Here is a 23,481-nt window from a genome sequence, read left to right as displayed (position 1 = left end):
TTTGAGTATGATATGTAACAACTATAATAAAATTCAACTACACATACTTAACCTTTAAACGTTTTATTTCTTTCTTTATATATTTATTGTCTCGAAGTATTCTTTTTTTTCTCTTCGTATAGAATGTACAATAATATGTGCGCAACAAATAAATAAAATTTGTTGGCGCAGGGAATTTCTTTACAATCAAGGAAATTACATGTGTATCATCATCGTTCGTGTTTTTTTTTTTTTTTTTTTTTTTTTTTATAAATAAATATCCTAAACTCAGAAACGATACATATATATATATATATATATATATATATATACATACCCACATGCATGTATATATGTTACAATGTACGAAGCATAGGTCGAAAAAAGAAAATTACGAGGTTAAATACGAAACATTACTTTTACATTATTTAACACGAGCCTCGAAATGCAATTTATATTTTCTATTTTGATTTTTATTATAACAGAAATATCTAACATTTATTTTTCTTTTAATTTGTATTGATCGCATTATATGACCTTTTATATAAATCAGTTTAATCACATAGAATAATTCAAGTTACCTCATGAAACAAGCAAAAAATAAAAGAAGATACGAGGTAGATTCGACAATGTATCTACGATTATTTCTTCGAGTCAACTCGACTTACAGTACTATTACTTAGTTATACCATTTTCTTTTTTTTTTTTAAGAAATTAACAAATATTTTACGAGATGACAACTCGAAACAAAAATGCAAATTTCTCATACTGCAGCTGTCACTTTCCTACTGTAATTCTTATATTCGAGCTTCTGCGTGAATGAATACAAATGACAATAAGACCTTTTCGATATCGCGAATACTTTCACGATATACACTCACGATAAAATAATACTGATTTCCTTGTTCACGCATTGACCGCATGTCTTCCTTGCTCATTACATGTTACTCATTCTCCTACCGGTACACTGATCACATACTTTGCACGGTTTAATCACTGAAAAAGTTTAAAAAAGAGAAGAAAAACGCGGTAGGAACGAGAAGGGTAGAAAGAAATAGCCGAATTCTGATCGACTACACTTAGAACGTATGCATCTTAAGCCATAACGCCAGTTATAACACCACCGGATACAGGAAGACCAGTTTCCCCCATTAAGGCCAGATCTATTTCTCTTGCAGCTTGCCTACCTTCTGTGATTGCCCAAACTACCAGGGATTGTCCACGCCGGCAATCTATGAATAACAATAACACGTTAATCAGGTGATAAAATACACGAAATGTAACTTGAGAAAGCAAGGATCTATTTGACGTATAGTTATTGGATGTAAAAGATAGTAATACAAATAAAACGTAAAAACTTACCTCCTGCTGCGTATATTCCATCTAAATTTGTCTTGTAATTTCCAACTGGTGTTTTGAAATTACCTCTTTCATCCATTTTTGTATTTAATTCTGTTGCAATATATTTTTCTGGACCTAAGAAACCCATAGCGAGTAAAACTAGGTCACATTTGTATATCTAAATGAAAATCAAGGCATTAGAGAAGATAGTAAAGATGCAATAAATCACAAATTATAATTTTTACTTTTTCCGTCCCAGGAACCTCTTCCATTTTCCAACGTCCATTTTCCATTGTCCACGATACTGACACTGTTTTAATACCACTTACGTGGCCGTTTCCATCGTCTAAAAACTCCTATTAAAAGTATATAAATGAACGTGAAAGGAAGAGTGGAGAACAGTAAAGGTACATATATATATATATATATAAGAATTTTTACGTACTTTACTCAGTGTACTAAACTGACGGGGATCTCGGCCAAACTTCAAGGAAACTTCCTCATGGCCATAATCCACTTTAAATACACGTGGAAATTGAGGCCAAGGATTATCATGCGCTCTTTTGTTTGGTGGTTCAGGTAAAATTTCAAAAGTTGTAATTGTTTTGGCACCCTGCATGATAATAATTAAAAATATATATAATATAGAATGTGTCGTGATTTCAACAAATTGTATTTTCTTTCCATTTCATCTTTTTCATCAATAGAAGCATAACTGAATTATTATACGCATTACAGTTTCAAACAAACAATAAATTTACAGCAAATTCGAAATTTTCTTAGATGTATAAAGTTGTACTAAAGATATAAATTTTACCTGTCGCAAAGATGTAGCTATACAATCACAACCAGTATCGCCACCACCTATTATAATAACATCCTTATCTTTAGCTATTAAACGCATATCTAGTGGAGTATTATTCCCCATTTGATTCTTTTGCCAATTTTCCAAAAAGCTTACAGCAAAATGAATTCCTTCAAGGTGTCGACCTGGTATTTGTAAGTCTCTTGGCCAAGTTGCACCAGTACATATTAACATTGCGTCATACTGTTCCCGTAATTCCTACAATATATATACATACAAAAGATCAATATATACAAACAAGATAACAATCATAAAATCAAGGAATAAGTCAGAAGTATGAACGTAATTACTACGTAAATAAAACTGAAACATTATTTACATTAGCAGAAATATGTTTTCCTACATCGACGCCAGTCTTAAATGTAATACCCTCCGCCGCAAGAAGAGAAACCCTTCTTTGAACAACTTGTTTCGATAACTTCATAGTTGGAATACCATATTGCAGTAGACCTCCAATTCGGTCATTTCTTTCATAAACAGTCACCAAATGGCCTGCCTTATTTAATTGATGAGCTGCCGCCAAACCAGCCGGACCTGAGCCAACTATTGCTACTCGTCGACCGGTTCTAGTTGTTGGTGGATGCGGCACTATCCAACCTTGTTCAAATGCGTGATCAATTATCGCACATTCAATGTTCTTTATTGTAACTGCTGGTTCAGATATACCCAAAACACAGGCACCTTCACAAGGAGCTGGACAAACTCTTCCAGTGAATTCTAAATATACATACAATATTTATTACGTATTAATTCAAAATTTTAGCAATCTTAAAAGATACACGCTGTTAACTGCAAGCCTCATCTTTACCACTCAAATTACTTTTTTAATTGTACGAACCTGGGAAATTATTAGTTTGTAACAATTGATTTAAAGCTTCTTTCCAATTCGATTGGAAGACAAGATCATTCCATTTAGGAATGATATTTCCTAGAGGGCAACCATGACTACTTTGACAAAATGGTACACCGCATTCCATACATCTTGCTGCCTGCACGCGTAATCCTTTACGAACCTTTTGAAAGTTATAAATTTCATTCCAATCGGTAATTCGATTTTCAACTGGTCGATAAATTCCCATTTGTCTTCTATATTTAATAAATCCTCTAAAAATTAAAATAATAATATATAATATATATATATATTTAAAAATTAAAAATTATGTGCGATTTAAATTCGGAGTAAGAGCTTTTAGCTACGTCACTGAATCGGGAGAACCATACCTTATCTTATCCAATTTTTGCTGCTCCATATCAGTATCTATAATAGCATCTTCAATATCTTTGATCTGGATGTTTTCCGTCTGAGAATTTCCATTCGGTATTGATTCTGCTTGTTTGGCTTCTTCGACTTGCTTTAATGCCCGCTGGTACTCATACGGAAATACCTTCGAAAAAATTAGATTATCAATACATTCACAATAATTATGATTGATTAATCATCATTTACCTTAACGAACCGTGTAGTTGGTTCAGGCCACAACATCAAAAGATCTTCAGCTATTAAAGAACCAGTTTTCTCAACAAATTCTTCTAAAAGTTGTTTCACATATGCAATATCTTCTTGCTTACTTAAAGGAAGCAATTCTACCATTTCAGGATTACATTTACTGTGTATGAAAAATTAATTGATTAAGAATATATGCATAATAAATATATAATGTATGGCAAAAAAAAAAAGAAAAAGAAAAAAAGGAAGAAAATGTAGTGATGTACCTCTTGAACGATCCGTCTACATCCAAGACATAGGCTATCCCACCGGACATTCCAGCTGCGAAATTTCGACCAGTAAGACCCAGAATAACTGCACAGCCGCCAGTCATATATTCGCACCCATGATCACCGACACCTTCGACTACTACTATGGCGCCACTGTTACGAACGCTAAATCTTTCAGCAGCAATTCCTCGAAAATATGCTTTGCCAGAAGTTGCACCATAAAGACAAACATTACCAACGATTACGTTATTTTCGGACTTGAAAGTAGAATCTTTTGGTGGATATATAACGATTTCTCCTCCACATAAACCCTAAAAATTATAGGAATGTGTATCAAATGACGCATAATATGTACAATACCGATGATCTTAAATAGCTCAGAAATAGCTAGTTAGAAAAACATATTTACTTTGCCAACATAATCGTTGGCGTCTCCCTCGAGAGTAACATGAACGCCTTTGGTCATGAAAGCACAGAAGCTCTGACCTGCAGAACCTTTCATTTTTATGTTGATACTACCTTCAGGTAAACCAACTTCGCCATATAATCTACCGATAAAAAAAGAAAGAGAAATATTACACAATTAGTCAATTATTGAGACCATCCGCAATTATCAAAGGACGTAGGACAAAGACATTTACTTTGAAATATGATAGCTTAATGTTGCCGCAAATGCTCTACATTCGTTATTAATATTTAATTCAATATCAACACGTTTCTGTTTTCCTTTCAATAAATCCATGGCTAATTCAATGACATGATTGTCCAATCTGTTTTCTAGTTGAAAGTCCTGTTTCATCGATCCTCCCTGAATATTTACTCCAGGACGGAGTTCAAGTGCATTACGCAAAATATTATCGAGCTTTAATGTTTTAGCCTTCTCTACTGAGATATCTTCGCGAACTTTCAACAAATCAGTACGACCTATTAGATCTTGAAATTTACGTAATCCAAGGCTGGCCATGTGAGAACGTACCTAACAAAAAAATGTATCTTGTATGATTCAATGGATATTTCCTATAACAAAGATGCTTGGGAAATTATTGTTGGGAATTCCTTATTTCTATTCTCAGTATCAAATACCTCTTCTGCCAATGCGAAGAAAAAATTAATAACATGTTCCGGCTTTCCTTCAAATTTTTTTCGAAGTTTTGGATCTTGTGTCGCAACACCCACGGGACATGTGTTTAAATGACATTTTCTCATCATAGTACAACCCATGGAAATTAATGGCGCAGTACTAAAGCCAAATTCGTCGGCACCTAAAAGAGCTGCAACCACTACGTCAAATCCTGTACGCATTTGTCCATCTGCTTGTACAATGACACGTGATCGAAGATTATTTAAGGTTAAAATTTGATGGGTCTCCGCAACTCCTAATTCCCAAGGTAATCCAGCGGATTTTATTCCTGTCCAAGTACTAGCACCAGTTCCACCATCATGGCCAGATATTACGATATGTTCTGCTTTCCCCTGTATAATGTATGCCATAATAGAAAACAAGTTAAGTTACTCTCCACAAGTTAAGATATACTATTTCTCAGTATGATTACCTTTGCAACACCTGATGCAACTACACCTACTCCTACTTCCGACACTAACTTGACAGAAATACGTGCATTTGGATTTGCACATTTCAAATCATAAATTAATTCCGCAAGATCTTCGATCGAATAAATGTCGTGATGCGGTGGTGGTGAAATTAGACCTACACCAGGTACAGAATGTCTAGTTGCAGCAATCTCAGCAGTAACCTACATACAGATCATATAGATTATTATATACAGATTATATTTTATAACTCGACCATTATTCTGTGTATAATTAATAAAGATCTGTTTCACCTTATAACCAGGCAACTCGCCGCCTTCTCCTGGCTTCGCACCTTGTGACATCTTGATTTGAAGATCATCAGCATTTGCTAAATAACTTGAAGTGACACCAAAACGACCGCTGGCAACTTGCTTAATGGATGATCGTTTGTTAAACTCTGGATCCTGATTCAGATACCTAAATGACGAGTTTTACTTTACGTTATTAGGGGATTTTTTATAGACAAATGGAAAATAAATATACGCACGCATTTAAGTGAGTGTGTGCGTGAATATGAGAATCTACAGTAATACTCGGTTTACTGTTGCAATTTTGCCGACTTAATTATCACAAATTTGTCCCCAGCAATCCTTTGACCGCTTCCACGGAACAAGCGCTATGTTATTTAACTCGTGATTGACGTTATTTCAACTAGGAATGGGTCATAAAATAAGAAAACTAAAATGTTTATATTTTTTACTTCATAAGTATCAAATTACTTCAATCAAGCTGCTGAGAATTTTCTGATGAATAAGATACCAAACATGATATATTCTTCATATTTGGATGAGTTTGAATTACACGGATAGATATGGGTATATGACACACCATACTCAAATTTTTCTCCCTATTTCATTCTCATTCAATCTCATTTTTCACTCTCGTTACTCTCGTCATTCCGATACATCCAAGAAATGAGCGGATTCAATAGAAATAACACCCAGCAACTCCCAGAACATCTACTTCCTCGGTCGAAATGAAAATCCGAACATGCGACAATTAAGTGGATATTATTATATTTGTCGTGTGTATACATGCATATGCTATTCATAAAAAAGATATAATTTGTCATAAATTTAGAATGTAAATACCTGTCAGCATTTTCACCACCTTCGCCGGTATTCGATTTACCGCCAATACGATTCATCGCAATTGCTAATGTTGTATGTGCTTCTATAGAAATACTTCCAAAACTCATAGCTCCGGTTGCAAATCGTTTCACAATCTCAGATGCTGGTTCAACCTCTTCAATGGGTATGGATTTTTCTGATTTTTGTATTAATTCCAATTGACCACGTAAGGTGCATGCCCTTATCATTTCCATTGTAGTTTTTCGATATTTCTCATAAGCGTTCCAGTTCTTAGAATTTACATAATCCTAAAAAAGAAGCAAAAGAGATACAGAAAATGGAAAAATAGCAATTATTTCTTTTTTATCCATTCTAATAAAAAATATACGTATATTATCAATACTTTGCAAAATATATTATTAAATGAATTTACCTGCAAGCTAGCAATACTATCAGGATCATTTATGTGTTTTTCTCCACCAGATCGCCAATGATAGACTCCTGGATTGCGAATAACAAGCATATCCATAGGTTTTGTGCAATAAGTAATTTGATGTCTTTCAAATGCTTCTTTTGCCAAAATATCAAAAGTAACTCCACCAATACGAGATTGTGTACCCTGTATGGAAAGTAATATGCGATAAATGTCAAAAGGTTAAATATGTACAATGAAAGTAAACAATAGAAACAATTAAGAGTACGTCATTAAAATTAGTGAATCATAGCAATTGCATTCATTAATTGGATCCAATTTTTAATCATTCGTACCTTACACTATTGCATCGTATTCGATCATTATTAAACTATTTTCTGCCGATTCGTATGATACATACCTTAAAGCATTTATTGATGACTTCATCTGACAAACCGACTGCTTCGAATATTTGAGCTCCTTTATACGATTGTAACGTAGAGATTCCCATTTTTGCCATTACTTTAGCTATTCCTCTATCCATTGCTTCCGCATAGTTCTGTAACGATATTTTATTCATATTCATCCACCATCATTATCATTATTACCGTCGTCATCAACATTCCCGTTCCTTCTCATACTTGTTTTATCGTTAAATAATATAAAGTTTTAAATCGTGACTGCACCACAATATTAAAAAAGAACTTACCGCACATAAAGCATTATCGGTTAATGACGAATCAAGTACGCCATCCATACGAAGATTTCTTGCCATTTCAAATACTAAGTACGGACAAATGGCGTCCGCTCCATAGCCAAGTAGCAGACATATATGATGTATTTCTCTAGCTTCAGCAGTTTCTACAATGAGACCAACTTTCATACGTTGTCGTTCTTCGATTAGATTGTGATGCACTGCGCCCAAGACTAACAAGCTGCTTACAGGCACTCTAGTAATAGCAATGAAACATTATATTATTAAATAATTACTTTACACATCATAGGATTAGCAAATCTGTATAATCGCTCAAATATTTTTACCTTTCCGAGCTACTCAGCCGATCGGATAGAACGATAAATTGATAACCTTCTTTTGCAGCTTGATTAGCCTCCTGATTGACACGATTTAGTGTATTCACTAATCCAGGTGGACCATCTTGCACAGGATATGTCGCATCGATAATTTTAGTTTTCCAACCACGATAATTCGTTCGTTTGATTATGTCGAGATCATCCAAGGAAAGTATTGGTTGTCGTAAAAATAATCTATGTACTTGCAGTTCGCTTGGCTCAAGCATATTACTTTCTGGCCCAATAGGACAAAGCATTGACATTACGATTTTTTCTCTGAAAGGGTCTATCGGAGGATTTGTCACCTAAGAATAAATTTTAAGGAGAGAGTATAAATGTACATGTTAAAATATATTGCAGTTAAATATCAACTATACAGTTGTTTTCGTAAATTATTCCTACCTGAGCAAACAGTTGCTTAAAGTAGTCGTAGATAAGGGGTTGAAATTGAGAAAGACAAGCTAATGGCGCATCATTACCCATAGAACCCAGTGCTTCTTTCCTATATAAGAATTTTACAATTTCAATTTATACGTAACATAATATGTGTTGTATGATCAATATATCTATAGTGTAACTAATAAATATATACACGTGTCTTCGTTTACTGATTACAATTTTAACAGTCTAAAGTATAAAAGCTACGTACTTAGACTGCATCATCGGCAGAAGAAGCAAATTAATGGTTTCAAGGGTGTATCCATAGAGGGATAATCTTTTATCGCCTCCCCAAACTCGATTTACAGCAGATATTGGATTTGCATCATTCATGGCTTTTCTTTTTGCTACTTCTTCGTCCACGATCGAACCATTTTCAACAGTGCTTAGTTTCTTTTTATAATCAGCGTCAGCAGCACGTAACTCTTCCATTGTAATCTGTAAAGGTAAACATGTTTAACTGAATAAGATCTATTTGTTCTGTACAAACTATTTATCATGTAAATTGTGATCAAATTAATATTATTATATATGTAAAATTACTTAAGAATATTGTAGAATCAGACTAAAATTAATTATAAAGTAATTTCAATGTGTAAATATAGAGCATACTGTATGATTATTTGAAGAAATGATGAGACAATACGACACTTACCATCTATGTGTAATACAAAGCATGATCACAGCATATAGGATTGTTTGCAAAGACAAAAAGCAAATGTTTTTTTTCATTAAATACATCTTGATATAGACCTAAAGGTTAAAGGTTATAATGCATATTCACATAAATATTTGATTGTTAGTTTAGCTATATTTCAAAAACTTTAAAAGGATGATTAACAATCACAACGATTAATGACAAAACAGAACAAAACAAAAAGAATACCTGATCTTTTAGCCATTTGGAATGTGGTCTACTTCTAGCAATTTGCAACTTCAGTTCAACATCTTCTATAATCCTTTTCTCATGTGTATCAACCAGTAGCATTCTGCCAGGTTTCAAACGGCTCTGTAAAATAGAATAAAATGCAAATAATTCAATTGTTAAATCATATCTACTATCATCCAACATCTATATGACAACACTGTAAGATAATCCCATAAATTCATACAAATGTAATTTCTAATGATTGATTATATACCATATGCACATAATACATTTAAAAAATTAATAAAAGAAGGAATGATATTTTGTTTTTATAAAATCTAAAATAATATATATAATAAAAAATAAAATAGATGCCCGTTATACTGGATATCTATTTCTTTTTACCAAACTAATCCTCCTACAAGATTTATTCTACAATGAATAAGAATAGTCGTAGAGCTCTTTCATAAAACATCCAGTTGTTGGATGTCTGTTGCCTTTTATGAACTATTTTCAAATTTTACATACGCAGAAGTTTCATCCTTCTCTTTTCTTGACTTTTTCTTTTTTTAAAGAAAATTGGGCACATTATTCAGAAAGCTTATAAAAAGCAGAAAACATAATACGAAACATAGACATGCATACACACACTTTCACACTTTTTCAATCATCGGCAGTTTCAAATTTGTAACATAAAATATAAGAACAAATGACAAAAAGCATACAAAAATTGGAAACAATACGAGGAGAGCAAAGCGAATTAATCAGAACTCGATCGAAAGAAAAGGTCAGATAGTAAATTTGTGTCATATTACATACAGCTCTATGGAAAGAATCAATCACGCATCAATATGCTTTAAGTCGCGGTCTTTTACTACTTCTGTGTAAAAGTACAATATTTAATTTTTATTCAGTAAGTGCTTTTCTCCTTGTGCAAATGTAGTATTGTCTTTTGCAGCTGAAATTCTGTATATTAAAAACAGTATAGAGAAGAAGCATATGGATAGCCGATTGCTTGTTATAAACTAAAAGTTGCTGTAAAATTTCCTCAGAAGCTAGGTCTGATCAATGTCATGCATATTTCTTCATTTACCTTTAAGACTACATTGTTGGACGGAGTGTCATAGACACCCACTTCGGATGCCATCACCATCATGTTATCCTTAGTGACGTAGAAGCGCGATGGGCGCAGGCCGTTTCTGTCAAACAAAAATTCAGGCGCCTTTATTAATTTAGTTTGATTCTTTTCCTCATTTTTCCGTAGTACAAAGTCGCCAAGATTGAATCTAACTACTTTAGCTTTTGTCTTGTCGAATCTATCTTTATCGTACTTAGCGGTGCTCTCTATATTTCGTATGGCCTGCTGTCTTATATTGGAAATATCTATTTCGCTTTCCTCTATATTCTCGGGTAGTACTAACCCGTAGGGTCTTGCTGTTTTGCCTATTAATAATTCCAGCGGACTCGCTTTAGTCACGCGATTAATGCTGCAATTCAGAGTAAATTGTATTTCGCCAATCGCGTCTTGCCATAACCACCCGGTCGTTTCTATTATTGTAAACATATTGTTTAATATGCCCATAACACCTGCCATTAGTTCTACTAGCACCGGTTGATATTAAGTGGAGTTCAATGTGTTTACCTTGGCAGAATTCTTGGAATTCTTTATTCGTAAAACATCTTCCTTGATCCGCTATTATACGACAAGGACTGCCGAACAAAAATATAGCAGACTTAAGCGCTGTAATGATGCTAAGGGAATCTAGATTACGAGTATGATGCAGGTATACAAATATAGTAAAAGCATCGATCAAAATAATAACGTATTCTTTCAAATCGCTTGTACCGCTTAACTTGCCTGTTATGTCTATATGAATCGTATGCCAAGATATGCTTGGTCTTAGGTACGGGATGTAATTCGGCTTGTATTCTATCTGAATTCGCCTTAGAAACCTGACGAGCATGACGACAGTTCTCTACGAATTTACGAACATATTTCGCCGTTCCTTCGAACCAGTAATACTCGTACAGTTTCTCGAACGTCTTATCCCAACCTAAGTGCATAATTGACTGGTGTACATGATTAATAATGGACCACCTAGAACCTCTTGGGACAATGGGCAAGCAGAGGGTTCTGCCTTTTCTCTGTATCTTACGGCGAAGAGTAGCGGATCGTAATTCGTATGTATTCGTGATATCTTCCGCGAGCTCATCGTTTTGCAATTTATTGACGATTTCTGTAATTTGTGGATCGCGACGCTGTTCGGTTAATAGCCAATGTTCTGAGATTTCGGCCAGATTAATTTCTTTCTCGGTAACCTTGTTGGTTATACGGTGATTCATATCTATGGAATTCCACGAAAAGAGATCTACGTTTGTCATTCGTTTACTTTCTCGATACGTAATATCGAAGTTGAAAGTTTGCAAGTAGATTCACCATCTGTAAAACCTGTTATTTATTCGCCTATGTAAATAGCGATGAAAATGTTTGACAGCGTTTACAACTGCTAACGTCTCTAATGCATACGAGTAATATCTGGGTTCCGCAGGGCTAGTCCTTTTACTGTCATACAAACATTATTAATACCGGCTCATGAGTCAGAATGGAGATTACTTTTTGTCTTTATCTTTTCATGTTTATCTGTCCGAGTTATGTTTTTGTTAACTTACGTAAGTGTATACAGGTGTTGCATCACTTGTGAGAATTTAGGAACGAATTTTCGAAAGAGGCTAAACCTATGAACTGCCAAGCTGTGTGAAGGTCGTAGGCGCAGGTAAATAACTCAAGGCTCGTATTTTACCGGGGTTAGGCCAAACTTTATCGTTATGGATTGCTTGGTCTATTGAGTCAGCAATAATGAGAAGGTCATCCAGGTAAACGACAACGTACGAATAAGCAAGATCGCCTAAGGCCTTGAGAACGGCCATTTGAAATACGGATGCTGCATTTTTTAACCCAAACGGCATATTTAGGTACTCGTATTGCCCATCGGGGGTAACAAATGCTGTATACTCCCCGTAGAGATAGGGTGAATAGGGATTTGGTGAAACCCGCTGGCCATGTCCAGGCTAATAAAATACCTCGCTTTTTGCATTCTCGCGATTTGGTCCGCAATAAGGCGTAGGGAATACCGATCCGCGATTGCATTTTTATTTAGCCCTCGGATGTCTACACATAATCTATCTGAGCTGTCTTTCTTCTTTACGAGTAACATAGGGGTCGCGAATGGTGAATTACTAGGCCTTATAATTTTTGCTTCAATTAGTTCCCTTATTCGCTCACGTACTATTCTCCGTTCTTCCTCGCTAAGTCTATAAGGACTTCTTTGTACTATGACTTTGTACGTTAGGGTCAATCAACCGTATTTCTAACTGTCCCGTATTTACGCGACTACGTGTGAAATCCGTAATGAATGAATCTTTGAAATTTTTGAGAACAGAAATCTTATCATTACCAAGTACATCGGTGTCCACTTCATTAATATCTCATTTATGGCGGTTCTATCACAGACGTGAATTATTTTTGCTTTACAAATAGTGAGGCTGTTTTATGTAATACTTATGTCGAATTCTTGACTCAAAATTTCACGACCAATTATTATATCATATTTTAAATGACCATCAGCAAGGACATGGAAAAATATCTTCAAAGTAGAACCGTTAATACGTACAGCGGACTGAATTTGAGATGTACAGTTAATACAAGCGTTTCCTATTACTCGCATTACTACTATTTCGGTCATTCTTCTGCCAGAAAATTTCGGGCCCACTGATTCTTTAATCAGCGAACATGTCTCTTCTCACGGCATTTGAAGCAGGATATCTTCGAAGATGCGGCTGATCGGGTTTCCTTTAGGTTTCGTATATCATCCTTCGGCTCCATCTTTATTCTTTTGCTGTCTCTTGGCCACCAAAACGAGCAACGAACTGTTCCTTAAACGCTGGCCAGTTCACCCCTTCAATCACCATTATTTGTGTAAGCCAATGCGCTGCAGAATCCTCTAAGGCATGAGTTAAGGCAGTAAATAACGCGCTGTCTTGTATAGGGTTGTCCTTCATAATCAGATCAACAGCTGTACACCATGCGGCTGGATCGGCGCCCGCGATTTCGGGATTAAAACGTGGTAGTACTAGATTTCTAGGCTCCGCACTCGGTTTCGGCACTCGCGGCTGGACTATCTCGCGCACGAGGGTTACAAGCGCTTGCATTGTTATATTCAGTACTCATCCCACTTCTGATGTCGGGTTATCGTTGGAGTTCGGGGCGTGTAACGAATCTTCATGTAAGTTGGCCATCGTTGTTGTATACCAGATGATGTTTATTGAAGCGAATGTATTACAGAGATTAACAAGTAATATCGGTGAGTGAATAATTGAGATATCGATGACGATTGCGATTAGGAACTCGGCGTATGTGTCCACTGGACTAGTCGAACTTAATGGATTGAGAGACAGTCCGAGTGGAACTGCCCTTATATACTCTTCTCCGTACCTCTCTGTATCCCTCAGGTAAATTTTTTTTGTAAGGAAAGCTATTTAACACGTCCGTCGCCCAGCGTGATTCGACTAAGTTTCCTGCGGGGTCCAAATCCGACCGCCGGTACGCAGAACGTAAATGGAACGACAAGCAGGAATTCATCGTTTATCGCCTTCGATTCATTATAAAGAAAAGATTATTTATTTCTGAAATGGAGAAAGCGATAAGCTATCCAGCTAGAGTATTCCGAGGGATCTCATGGCAGATATCTCAGATCTTTCATTTAGTCGAGAATGCCGAGAATGTCAAAATGTTCAGTAAACAGCGTGAAAATATATTTGAAAGTGAGGAGAGTAGTGATGACGGAGTCTAACTATTTTTCGAAGTGCTCAAAATCACCCCAAATGTGCTTGGAATGTTTTAACGAATACCATACGATATAGGATAATGTAATATATTATCCAGAATATAAATTAATAAAAAATATGGTATAATGTGTTTTTAATATTTTTATGTTGTATATCCTATATATAATATCGTATATTTAATTAACTCGAACAAGAAGAGCGTCACCATTATTTATTGTTTAAGTACGGCTATAATAAAAAGTCTGGACTAAAGTATTGGGGACCTTCCCAAACATTCCAAAAGAAAGACCCCGATGTCCTTTCATCTCTGACATATAAGATATTCTTCTTTTGATAGTATATTATTACATTCTCTAAACATTCTTATCGTGTTATATTAACAAATTTAAGTACGTTCACCTACTTCCCTTCTGAATCTTAATAATGCATGTTTATCATTTATCAAGTCCTTTCATAAATATTATACATATGTAAGTATGTATATAAATGAAAAGTATGTGTATAAGTGTTTTGAAAGATAATGCTAGATACAAATATAAACGTGTCAGAAAATTTATTTTACATACCTCTACACGTTTATACATACGAAGAAAACATTTCTGGATGAAAATTTCTGTATAAGACGTGTAACGTACATATAAGAGAATATACATAAGAGAATACATAAGAGAACGTGTACATAGATGTTTGGTTTTAACCGTTTGCACTTGAGAGGCGACTCTCAGTCACTAAATAATCCGGAGTAGCTACTACGCCCGACCGAAAAAATTCTTGAGTGCAAAGGGTTAAAATTAACATCACATACATACCATTTACTGTATTCGATTATGTACATCATTCTCATAAGAGTTTTCTTCAAATAACACTTTAAATTCTTTTTTGTAAAAGGAGAAGAACAAAAAACATATTACGACAGTGTGCCATTAGGTTTTTTCAGCTGATATGTTTTCTATAATAATGCTTATGACACACAAATCATATCAAGGTTTTAAATACATAGAACTGAGTGAATCTACGTGAAAACGAGCAAATGAAATAATAACAAAAATTTCTAGAGGAAAGAATGGTGAGAATTAAATATTAAATTTTACCTGTCTAAGATAGCACCAACGTAGCGTCCATCTGTAAAGGTTAAAAGAGCTGGGCCATCCCAAGGTTCCATCGCACAAGCAGCCCAATGGTAAAAATCGCGCTTCTCAGATGCCATCGTTAAATCGTTTTGCCATGCTTCTGGTACCATTGTCATTACTGCCTAAATGTATATTTCCTTTACATTTCCGTCAATCGATGTGAATAAATCGTGAGAATATGCATTACACATAAACGTTTCACATACCTCTGGCAAAGACCGCTGTCCTACCATTACTAAAAATTCCAAAACACAATCAACGGCCCCTGAGTCCGAGAGGTTCGGTTCTACCACTGGATAAAGTTGTTTCAATTTTTCCCCATAAACCTTGCTACTCATCACTCCTTCTCGTGCCTTCATTAAATTTACGTTTCCTCTTAAAGTGTTGATTTCACCATTATGCGCTAACAATCTGCAAACACCAAACACTGTGAATGCTGTGTACGTATATGACAGTTTATGATCACTAACAACATTGCTTACCGAAGAGGATGCGCCCTTTCCCAGCTAGGAAATGTATTCGTTGAAAATCTTGTGTGAACTAATGCCAGATAGGTTTCAAATTTTGGAGACTACAAGAAATATGTACAAGTTAGGATAATAATCATGATATATATATATATGAGTATACACCCTAATGAATTTGAATTCACCTTCAAATCTAGGAAATAGAGCCACAACTGGTCCGCCGTCAATTGTCCTTTATAAACAACCGTTCGTATAGAAAGTGAGCATATATAGTATCTAATTCCTGGTCGTGGTATGGAATGAGACGATCTTTTTCTCAAAATAAAAACCTGCAATGAAAATCAAAATTAGCATTGCAATTCGATAAGTCGATATTTCAAGCCTAAACGGAAAATCAAAATAGTGGAACGCTGTAAATAATCTTATTTGATTTATATTTTCTTTGATTTCTTTAAAATTTCGATTGTTCAATTGAATCTATCTGTACAAATTAATTTAAATATTTATTAACGTAAATATTTATTAGGAAGAACAAACCTATTATAATTACATTCAAGTACTACTACACAACTTAAGTTAATAATTCGAATAAGATAACAATATACATATTATATAATAACATATAATTGTAATAATTAATAATTAATAATTTCAGCGAACGCGACATGGGGGAGAAAAATTGTCCGAAACAATACTCACTTGCCGTTCAAGATTAATATCGTCTTGATCACCAGTGACAAAGACTTGACGCATATAAGGTTCGCATTTTCGTGCCACTTGGCCAATTTTTGTGTTATCTGTTGGAACATCTCGCCAACAAATTAGCTACAATACGAAGATAGTATATTTATTGCAACGTGTTTCATTTTTACCCGTTGTCAGAAAAATTCTTCATGCAATGCAATGAATAGGAGAAAGTGATTGAAAAAAGATAATATAAACCATACCCTTAAATTGCACTCTTCAACTAACTTTTCAAAAACAGCCTCAGCTTCTTGATGAGAATTTTGATCAAGAAATAGAATACCGGTGGCATAACGACCGAATTGAGGTAATTCGACATTTTGTCGTTCGCTGAAAAATAAAGTAGGTACATGTATTTGAAGTGATGATTTTTGTGCAAAATATGATTTAATATAACGCGTCTGATGATTAATATTAATAGAAGTATTGACAATATTTTGTTTGTCCGTTCAAATTTCAATATAATTAACACGAGATATTCATTTGTCCGCGTCTGCTTTTTTCCTTTCTGAATTGATGAAGTTAAGAATGAGAAGAAATGCTTAAGCATGAATTTAGGTTTAGTCAGGCGTGCCTAGGATAGATAACAAAGCACAGACCAGATTATGAGCTGAAGTACATATATTGATACGATACTTGCAAGAACACCCTTTCTTATCATTCTTTTTTCTCCAAATAAACTGTGATAAAGGCGTCATTAATAGGAATAGATTAGAACAATCAATATCACTGAAATGATTAAATTTTGAAAAGATGGCACTCAGAAAAGTAAATTGGGAGATCAAGCTTCAAATCTGCAGTACAATTTCAGATCCAAAAATTGTGCAATAGTTAATGGCATGACAAATCGAAATTCCCATTTTTAATACAAATGCGATTATTATCTATGACACAAATACACATGTACATATAGCGAATATGTACTGTTGACCTTAGTGACTATTTCCGCATGGTGAAATTAACTTATTGAGCATAAAATAGATATACTTAATCTGCTGTCGCACGTCATATAAAGAAGATCTTTAAAAACAAAAGAAACCGATAAGCAGTTGCAAAAGAAAGAGAAAATTTAAGACTTTACTACATATGAATATACATATAAGTTTATATCGTAGCTATTTAGAATTAAACGGTCATAGTTACATAGGCAATATAGTCAGATATTATTTGTTAATAATAATAATAAGAAAAATAGCTAAATAATAATAATATAGTTGATAAGAAGGTAAACACGCATTATTATGATGTACTCGTTGACGTAAAGCGAGATAACCTAGAATTACGCCGTCGATCTGTACGAATTATGAAATTAAACGCGCGAGTTATTAGACGCACTGTTTTATTAATACGTCACAGAATGATAAAGGAATGGAAGATTGACGAATCTCGATGTTATCTCTTACCGTAATTCATCGGCGTAATACTCGTGTGGAATTGCACAAAGAACACCGGCCCCGTCACCGGTATCGTTATCGCAGGCGCAAGCACCACGGTGGTTCATACGTGCCGAGAGAATTTCTGCATCGCGAACGATCTGTAACAGGAGAAAACGGAAATATGTTTCAGTTGATTTGCATCACCAAGACAAAAATGTCTTATTAAAAATGTCTAGTAGAGAAACAAAACGGATAGACATTTTGACACAAAAAACAAAACTATGACTAATGAAATATGATAAAAATTATGTGTGAGATTTCAGTCGCGTGGTAACTCACTTTATGCGACTTTTTCCCATCTATTGCAACAATGAATCCAACACCGCAAGCATCCCTTTCAAGTGTTGGATCGTAGAGGGCCTGCTTCGGAGGAAAAGACCAGGATTCGGCCCCGTGCATGGTTTCTATTTAAAAGTTTCCACTGATTTTAAAGTAAATCTTAAGAATTTCACTCCCAACGAAAAACACCGAGTAGAAGAAAGTGTAATCGTATTGTGTCTAGAGAAACTGAAAGAAAAAATAAAAACAAATTATATACCAGAAGAAGAAACGAATAGAGAGAAGAAAGTGATTATTAATTGCTAAAAATTAATCGAATTGTCACAATCAGAAGTTTTATACCAAAATGGGAGCCGCGCAGAGACACATAGATACACCGTGTGCGAAATACGAAAATCGAATGTACTTACTTGGGCGCACGGACGTGCTCTTGCGCGCGGGCGCGCGCGTGCTCCATTGATTCATTACGTAAAATGTACGCGCGTAAAATCTACTTAATGCAATAGATAAACTGTGACCGTGAAGGGAGAGATCGCCATAGAAAGAAAATAAAAGTGGGAACAAACAGGTATTGCGCAGATAATCTAACAAATTAAGATTAAATGTGAACTCGACTTTATTCGAGACTCGATCAATGCTAATTTTTACACGACATACTTATACGGATATATTCTATATACGTATATACGTATATAAGCAAATAAAAGAACAAATGTCCTTCATATATTAAGTTCATATATTCAATATGAAATTAATATGTCTACTTCTTGATTTCGTGATTCCTCTTCTATATACACGTTCTATATGCTGTGTGTACTGTATACATTGATCAGGATGCTACTTACGGTTAAAATGTTCCTTCTCTCTCCCACCTTCCCACATGTTCACGTGCGCGCACCATATACAATGTTCGAATTGAAATTTGATGTATCGCGAATTCGATCTGGTAAATTATTGATATCACTGATCAGAGGTCACCTCTGCGGTCGAGTTCGAAGGCGTAGATTCTTATACTCATACTCTTCTATCAAAGGTAATGCGAAACTAGACCTTGTTATTGCGCATATTATACTGAATCGATCGATCAACAAACAATAGATATCATTCCTTATGCTCTATTCGCAAATTATTATCCGTTCTGTTTTAATGATTGCAACCATCCAATATCGCTACCAATCAGATAAATGAACTTTACCTATCTTAAACGTATTAATAAATATATTTATTTCATATTTACATCTAACCTTCCGCCAATATTCTTGATACGTATATATAACATTCAGTTACTAACTCTGATTAATACGCGTTGGCCTCGTGCAGTCGCACGTTATAATTAGTTTTCAATTTTTGTAACAGTCACAATTACCATATAAACCAGATCTGTTGGAATAAAAAGCTACGAAACATTCGAAAAGATGAAAAGATGTATCTGTGCGCGTATACGTGCGTATACGCATACACATACAAGGGCTAAGTACTTGTTCTCTCACAACAGCTATATCGAAGAATTCTTGTCTTACTAACGTGTCGGTTCTTTTCAATAGCTATCTATTTTATTGTCTCTTGCCATCTTCCATTTACCTTCCCTATATTCTGCTATTTTGAATCTTTTCGCATGTAGTCGTCCCGCAGCTTCATGATCTCGTTATTTCGTCATCTTATCGCTGTCGTTGTCGACGACGATCAATAGCTGCACTATCATTACACCTATATATCGTTGTGACTACTTTCTCATCCCGTCTTACTACCTCACGATTCATCCCGCTACACGACTATCCAGAGCTTTGTATATCTTTACTCCTCCACTATTTTCTTTTTTTCTCTTTGCTCTTTCATCACGTCATACTCCCACTACATATTTTTCTTTCTCCTTCTTCTTCCGGTACATTTTATGCTTGACCATCTAACCAACGCTCATGCCCCAACTAAACTCCAACAAAACTTTGGTTATCTTCTTTCCCAATTTCCCAACTTTACTTTTTCCCAATAATTTTTATCTACTATAAATTCCATTTAAGCCATTTCAAAGTTGCATAACTTTTCTTTTTATTATATGTATATTTTTCAGTTTTTGTATAGATATTTATAGTTTGTTTTTTGAAGATTTATAACAGAAAAACTCACAAAAGAGCAACAACATGTACTTACCAAACCTACCCTTGCTTTTTTCTTAAATACGATATTGTTTAGGGAGGATTAGTTTGACACTACTATATTCTAATTCTATAAATGATACACTTTTTCTATATTTTCTCTCACATGTAGATCTGTTTTGGTCTTCGCTGAAAAGGATGTATAGATAACTCTACGATGTAATATTAGAAAAGGATAAAAACATTTGAAGCAAGAAATACTAAAATCAATCCAGGCAGAGTAAATTATGATTGTCTTTATCCTACGAAATCGAATCTCTGATACATATATGCGACACATCAAATTTTAATATGTACGTAAGTACATACTTGATAGATCAGCAACATTTTTCGTTTACTTGGCAATTCTGTAAAATGCATTTCCAACGAGGATAGTTTTGGCTAGTGTAGATTGTAGATATTTGGCGCTTTGCCAATTCAATAGAATCTCGAAAACTCAGTCTTCCTTAAAATACATTTCTATTTCAGTAACATGAAAGTCATTGATAATACCGAAAGTTAGTTTACATACTTCCAACTCTACCTGTGTGTGAGGATATCGTCATAATTTGTAAATTAAAAAAAAATATCAATCTATTTTCAGTTTCTATTTTCGAATATCTCTCACAAAATCGACAAAATATCATCGATAGATACTGTTTTTATTCCCTCTTTTTCTACTCATTCATTTCTTCTCTTCCTTTTTCATAGACAGATTATAATTGTCTGTGATAAACTACTAATATTACCACTTATAAAAAAAGATTTATCATATCTCGCTTATTACTTTCCTCTTCTCTACATGTCAACTATTATAATATACAATTCGAAAATAATTATCTTGAATTAGTTGGGATATTTTTATTTTGAAGATAACGATAATATTCCGGGAACGGAAACTCCCGTTATCATTAAAAGTGCACTATATGGATTATATGCATGTAGTGATATACTGTTATATCAGTTGATTTTCTTTAACAACTTTTATCTTTCTCATCTTTTCTTCTAATATTTTCCATTATTATAATCCTAATAATTCTTTATAATTCTCACTAAATTACGTGATGTTAACTGATCATTCCTTATCAATTATCACTTAATTCCTACTAATAAAACTCTATACGAGAAATTTCATCATCTTTTCTCTAGCAGCTCTAATAAAGATATGATTAAATGCATTAGAAACAAAAATTAAGAATTAAAGATTAGAATTACTTGGAAAATAGATTACATTACATGGAAGCATTATATATGGATTACATGTTTTTATCATAAATGAAATGTGTATAAAATATAGAATATAATAACACATTATCAATATCTCGAATTTCGAGTTTGATTTGAATGTTAAATAAACATGTTTCCTAAGTATTTCCAATGAATTTTCATTTTTATATGACTGGTAGAACGGTTAGTCGTTTTTACACACACGCAGTATGTGCATACATACAGTCATACGCAACGTCGATGATTCGACATTCACCGATGTTAACGATCGATAATTTATATCCCATTTCCCATCTAAGATTATACCATTAACTTAATGTCTCCCTTAAGTGCTTCACTGCACGAACAAAATATTTACAAGAGAGATTTTTATGTTTTTACATATGTTGATCTATATACTATATCATACTTAAACAATATATCCAATAAAAATACTTCTTTGGACTAAATTGAACTAGTTATACACCATTAGTCTTGTTCATGTGTACGCAATCCAAATTATAACAACTTAGTAAATTAAAATAGAAATATGAACGAAATAATACTTACCTGTATGTTGAGCCGTTTCAATGACAAATAATACGCATGTGCTTAATCCGTACTGGTTAGTTTGCAAAAATTAGAAATTATGTTGCTGTATTCAATGTTCCAACTTCTGCTTCTACCCTCCTTTCTTCTACTTAATAACTGTTTCTTCCGTTTCTGAACCAATTCTTATACATATAACATACATGAATATGAACAGACGTAAATCAGCCAATATTTTCTTTCAAGTATGTTCATTAAAACAATTTTTCACTGATGTCTTCAAAGTGTCCACAATAATAAATGTCTCTACGTAAAAAAATACTTGAGGCTGAATGAATTTTTGTTATTCTTTTAAAGAATTCACTATTGTATCACGAATTCGGCTAAAGCGTAAGCGTAATAATCACTTACTTATAATTATAATATATCGAATCGACTAACACGATTTGTCCAAATTTAGTTTAAGACACCTGACGATATCCTACGGATCAAAGAGGAAATGTTTCCTTCCACCTGACGCGACTATGCTGCCTCTCTCGGGAAATTTCCAGTCAATATCAGTTAAATTGTAACACGTGTATGCACTCTGTATCGTATGGTTCTCTATTCTCTATATGCATGCTATATGCAATGCGCCAAGTCGATGTCGATATGGATGAAAGGACTTTGATTGGCTGATTGGTTACACACCAAAATATCTAAAAAATAAGCTTTTTATGCAAAATAAAATTGACGCAATGAAGATTTCACCGTGTTTAAATTTCTTTACTTTTAATTTGATTTATCAGTTGTATCGTTAAACTTTGCTACGAAAAGTGACAAGTAGTTAATAAACTTTTAATTACATTAAAGAAACGATATGAGATCCGTATTACAGATGGTAGAATACTAAGATTTAGAATACTATAAATACGATCCTTTGAAATTTTCCGATATTAAGTAATGTATTTTTACTCGAAACAAATTAAATTCAGTTATTTATTCTTACTTTTATTTTTTTATTTTCTCTTCAGAAACATGTATGTATATGTATATCATTCATAATTTAATTTTCTAACGGTATTAAGTCAAATATGTATCATTATAGTATTTTTATGAGAAATTGAAATTTTCCTACGTTATAAAATTTGTATAGGATATATGTATTCTATAGAGATAAATACGTAAGCTTAGGGAAGTAGTTAAATACATAAACCAGAGAAAAGTTCTATTATATTTATTTGCATGTTACATAATACTTTCTTTTCTATTTATTGATGATTGTTTGAAAATATTTTCGTCCTGTTATATACATACATATCCAAATAGTCTTCATTAGAATTTCTTATAAGTAATATTGT

The 23,481-nt window shown here is 34.0% G+C and overlaps 1 protein-coding gene and 1 long non-coding RNA gene across 5 annotated transcripts; one reads left to right on the top strand and one right to left on the bottom strand.

The window, feature by feature from the left end:
• Window positions 1–47: 47 nt before the first annotated feature.
• Window positions 48–22,426, bottom strand: LOC139985990 (uncharacterized). Of its 4 annotated transcripts, none has more exons than XM_072000945.1 (33): window positions 22,163–22,426; window positions 18,255–18,482; window positions 17,943–18,073; window positions 16,743–16,869; window positions 16,495–16,620; window positions 15,981–16,124; window positions 15,811–15,899; window positions 15,535–15,739; window positions 15,290–15,450; window positions 10,447–10,552; window positions 9,372–9,494; window positions 8,697–8,923; window positions 8,450–8,549; window positions 8,018–8,352; window positions 7,686–7,926; window positions 7,398–7,535; window positions 6,998–7,183; window positions 6,586–6,872; window positions 5,746–5,911; window positions 5,455–5,655; window positions 4,985–5,374; window positions 4,543–4,877; window positions 4,311–4,449; window positions 3,899–4,212; window positions 3,633–3,792; window positions 3,407–3,570; window positions 3,024–3,289; window positions 2,505–2,902; window positions 2,138–2,383; window positions 1,766–1,933; window positions 1,566–1,676; window positions 1,342–1,498; window positions 48–1,211 (listed from the first exon to the last, which is right to left on the bottom strand). In XM_072000945.1, the coding sequence occupies exons 2-33, from the start codon at window positions 18,372–18,374 to the stop codon at window positions 1,075–1,077; spliced, it is 6,198 nt and encodes a 2,065-aa protein (XP_071857046.1). In that variant the 5' UTR covers window positions 18,375–18,482; window positions 22,163–22,426; the 3' UTR covers window positions 48–1,074. The 4 variants fall into 4 exon arrangements, with proteins under 4 accessions (XP_071857046.1, XP_071857048.1, XP_071857049.1 ...); XM_072000947.1 differs by lacking the exon at window positions 22,163–22,426 and adding an exon at window positions 19,100–19,485; XM_072000948.1 differs by lacking the exon at window positions 22,163–22,426 and adding an exon at window positions 18,665–19,051.
• On the top strand, window positions 22,394–22,883 carry LOC139986008 (uncharacterized). Its single transcript, XR_011799539.1, has 2 exons — window positions 22,394–22,531; window positions 22,602–22,883. It is a non-coding gene; the product is annotated as an uncharacterized lncRNA (long non-coding RNA).
• Window positions 22,884–23,481: the final 598 nt, after the last annotated feature.

The sequence above is a fragment of the Bombus fervidus genome, chromosome 3 (assembly GCF_041682495.2).
Source record: "Bombus fervidus isolate BK054 chromosome 3, iyBomFerv1, whole genome shotgun sequence".
Lineage (NCBI taxonomy): Eukaryota > Metazoa > Arthropoda > Insecta > Hymenoptera > Apidae > Bombus > Bombus fervidus.
This window is presented reverse-complemented; position numbering and strand designations above follow the sequence as displayed.

Coding starts and splice junctions, on each gene's coding strand:
- LOC139985990 (XM_072000945.1), bottom strand. CDS start 18,374: ATGCACGGGGCCGAATCCTGGTCTTTTCCTCCGAAGCAGGCCCTCTAC. Junction 16,621..16,742: donor TTGAAGAGTGCAATTTAAGG/GTATGGTTTATA, acceptor TTCGTATTGTAG/CTAATTTGTTGGCGAGATGT. Junction 15,740..15,810: donor GAAAGGGCGCATCCTCTTCG/GTAAGCAATGTT, acceptor TGGTGTTTGCAG/ATTGTTAGCGCATAATGGTG.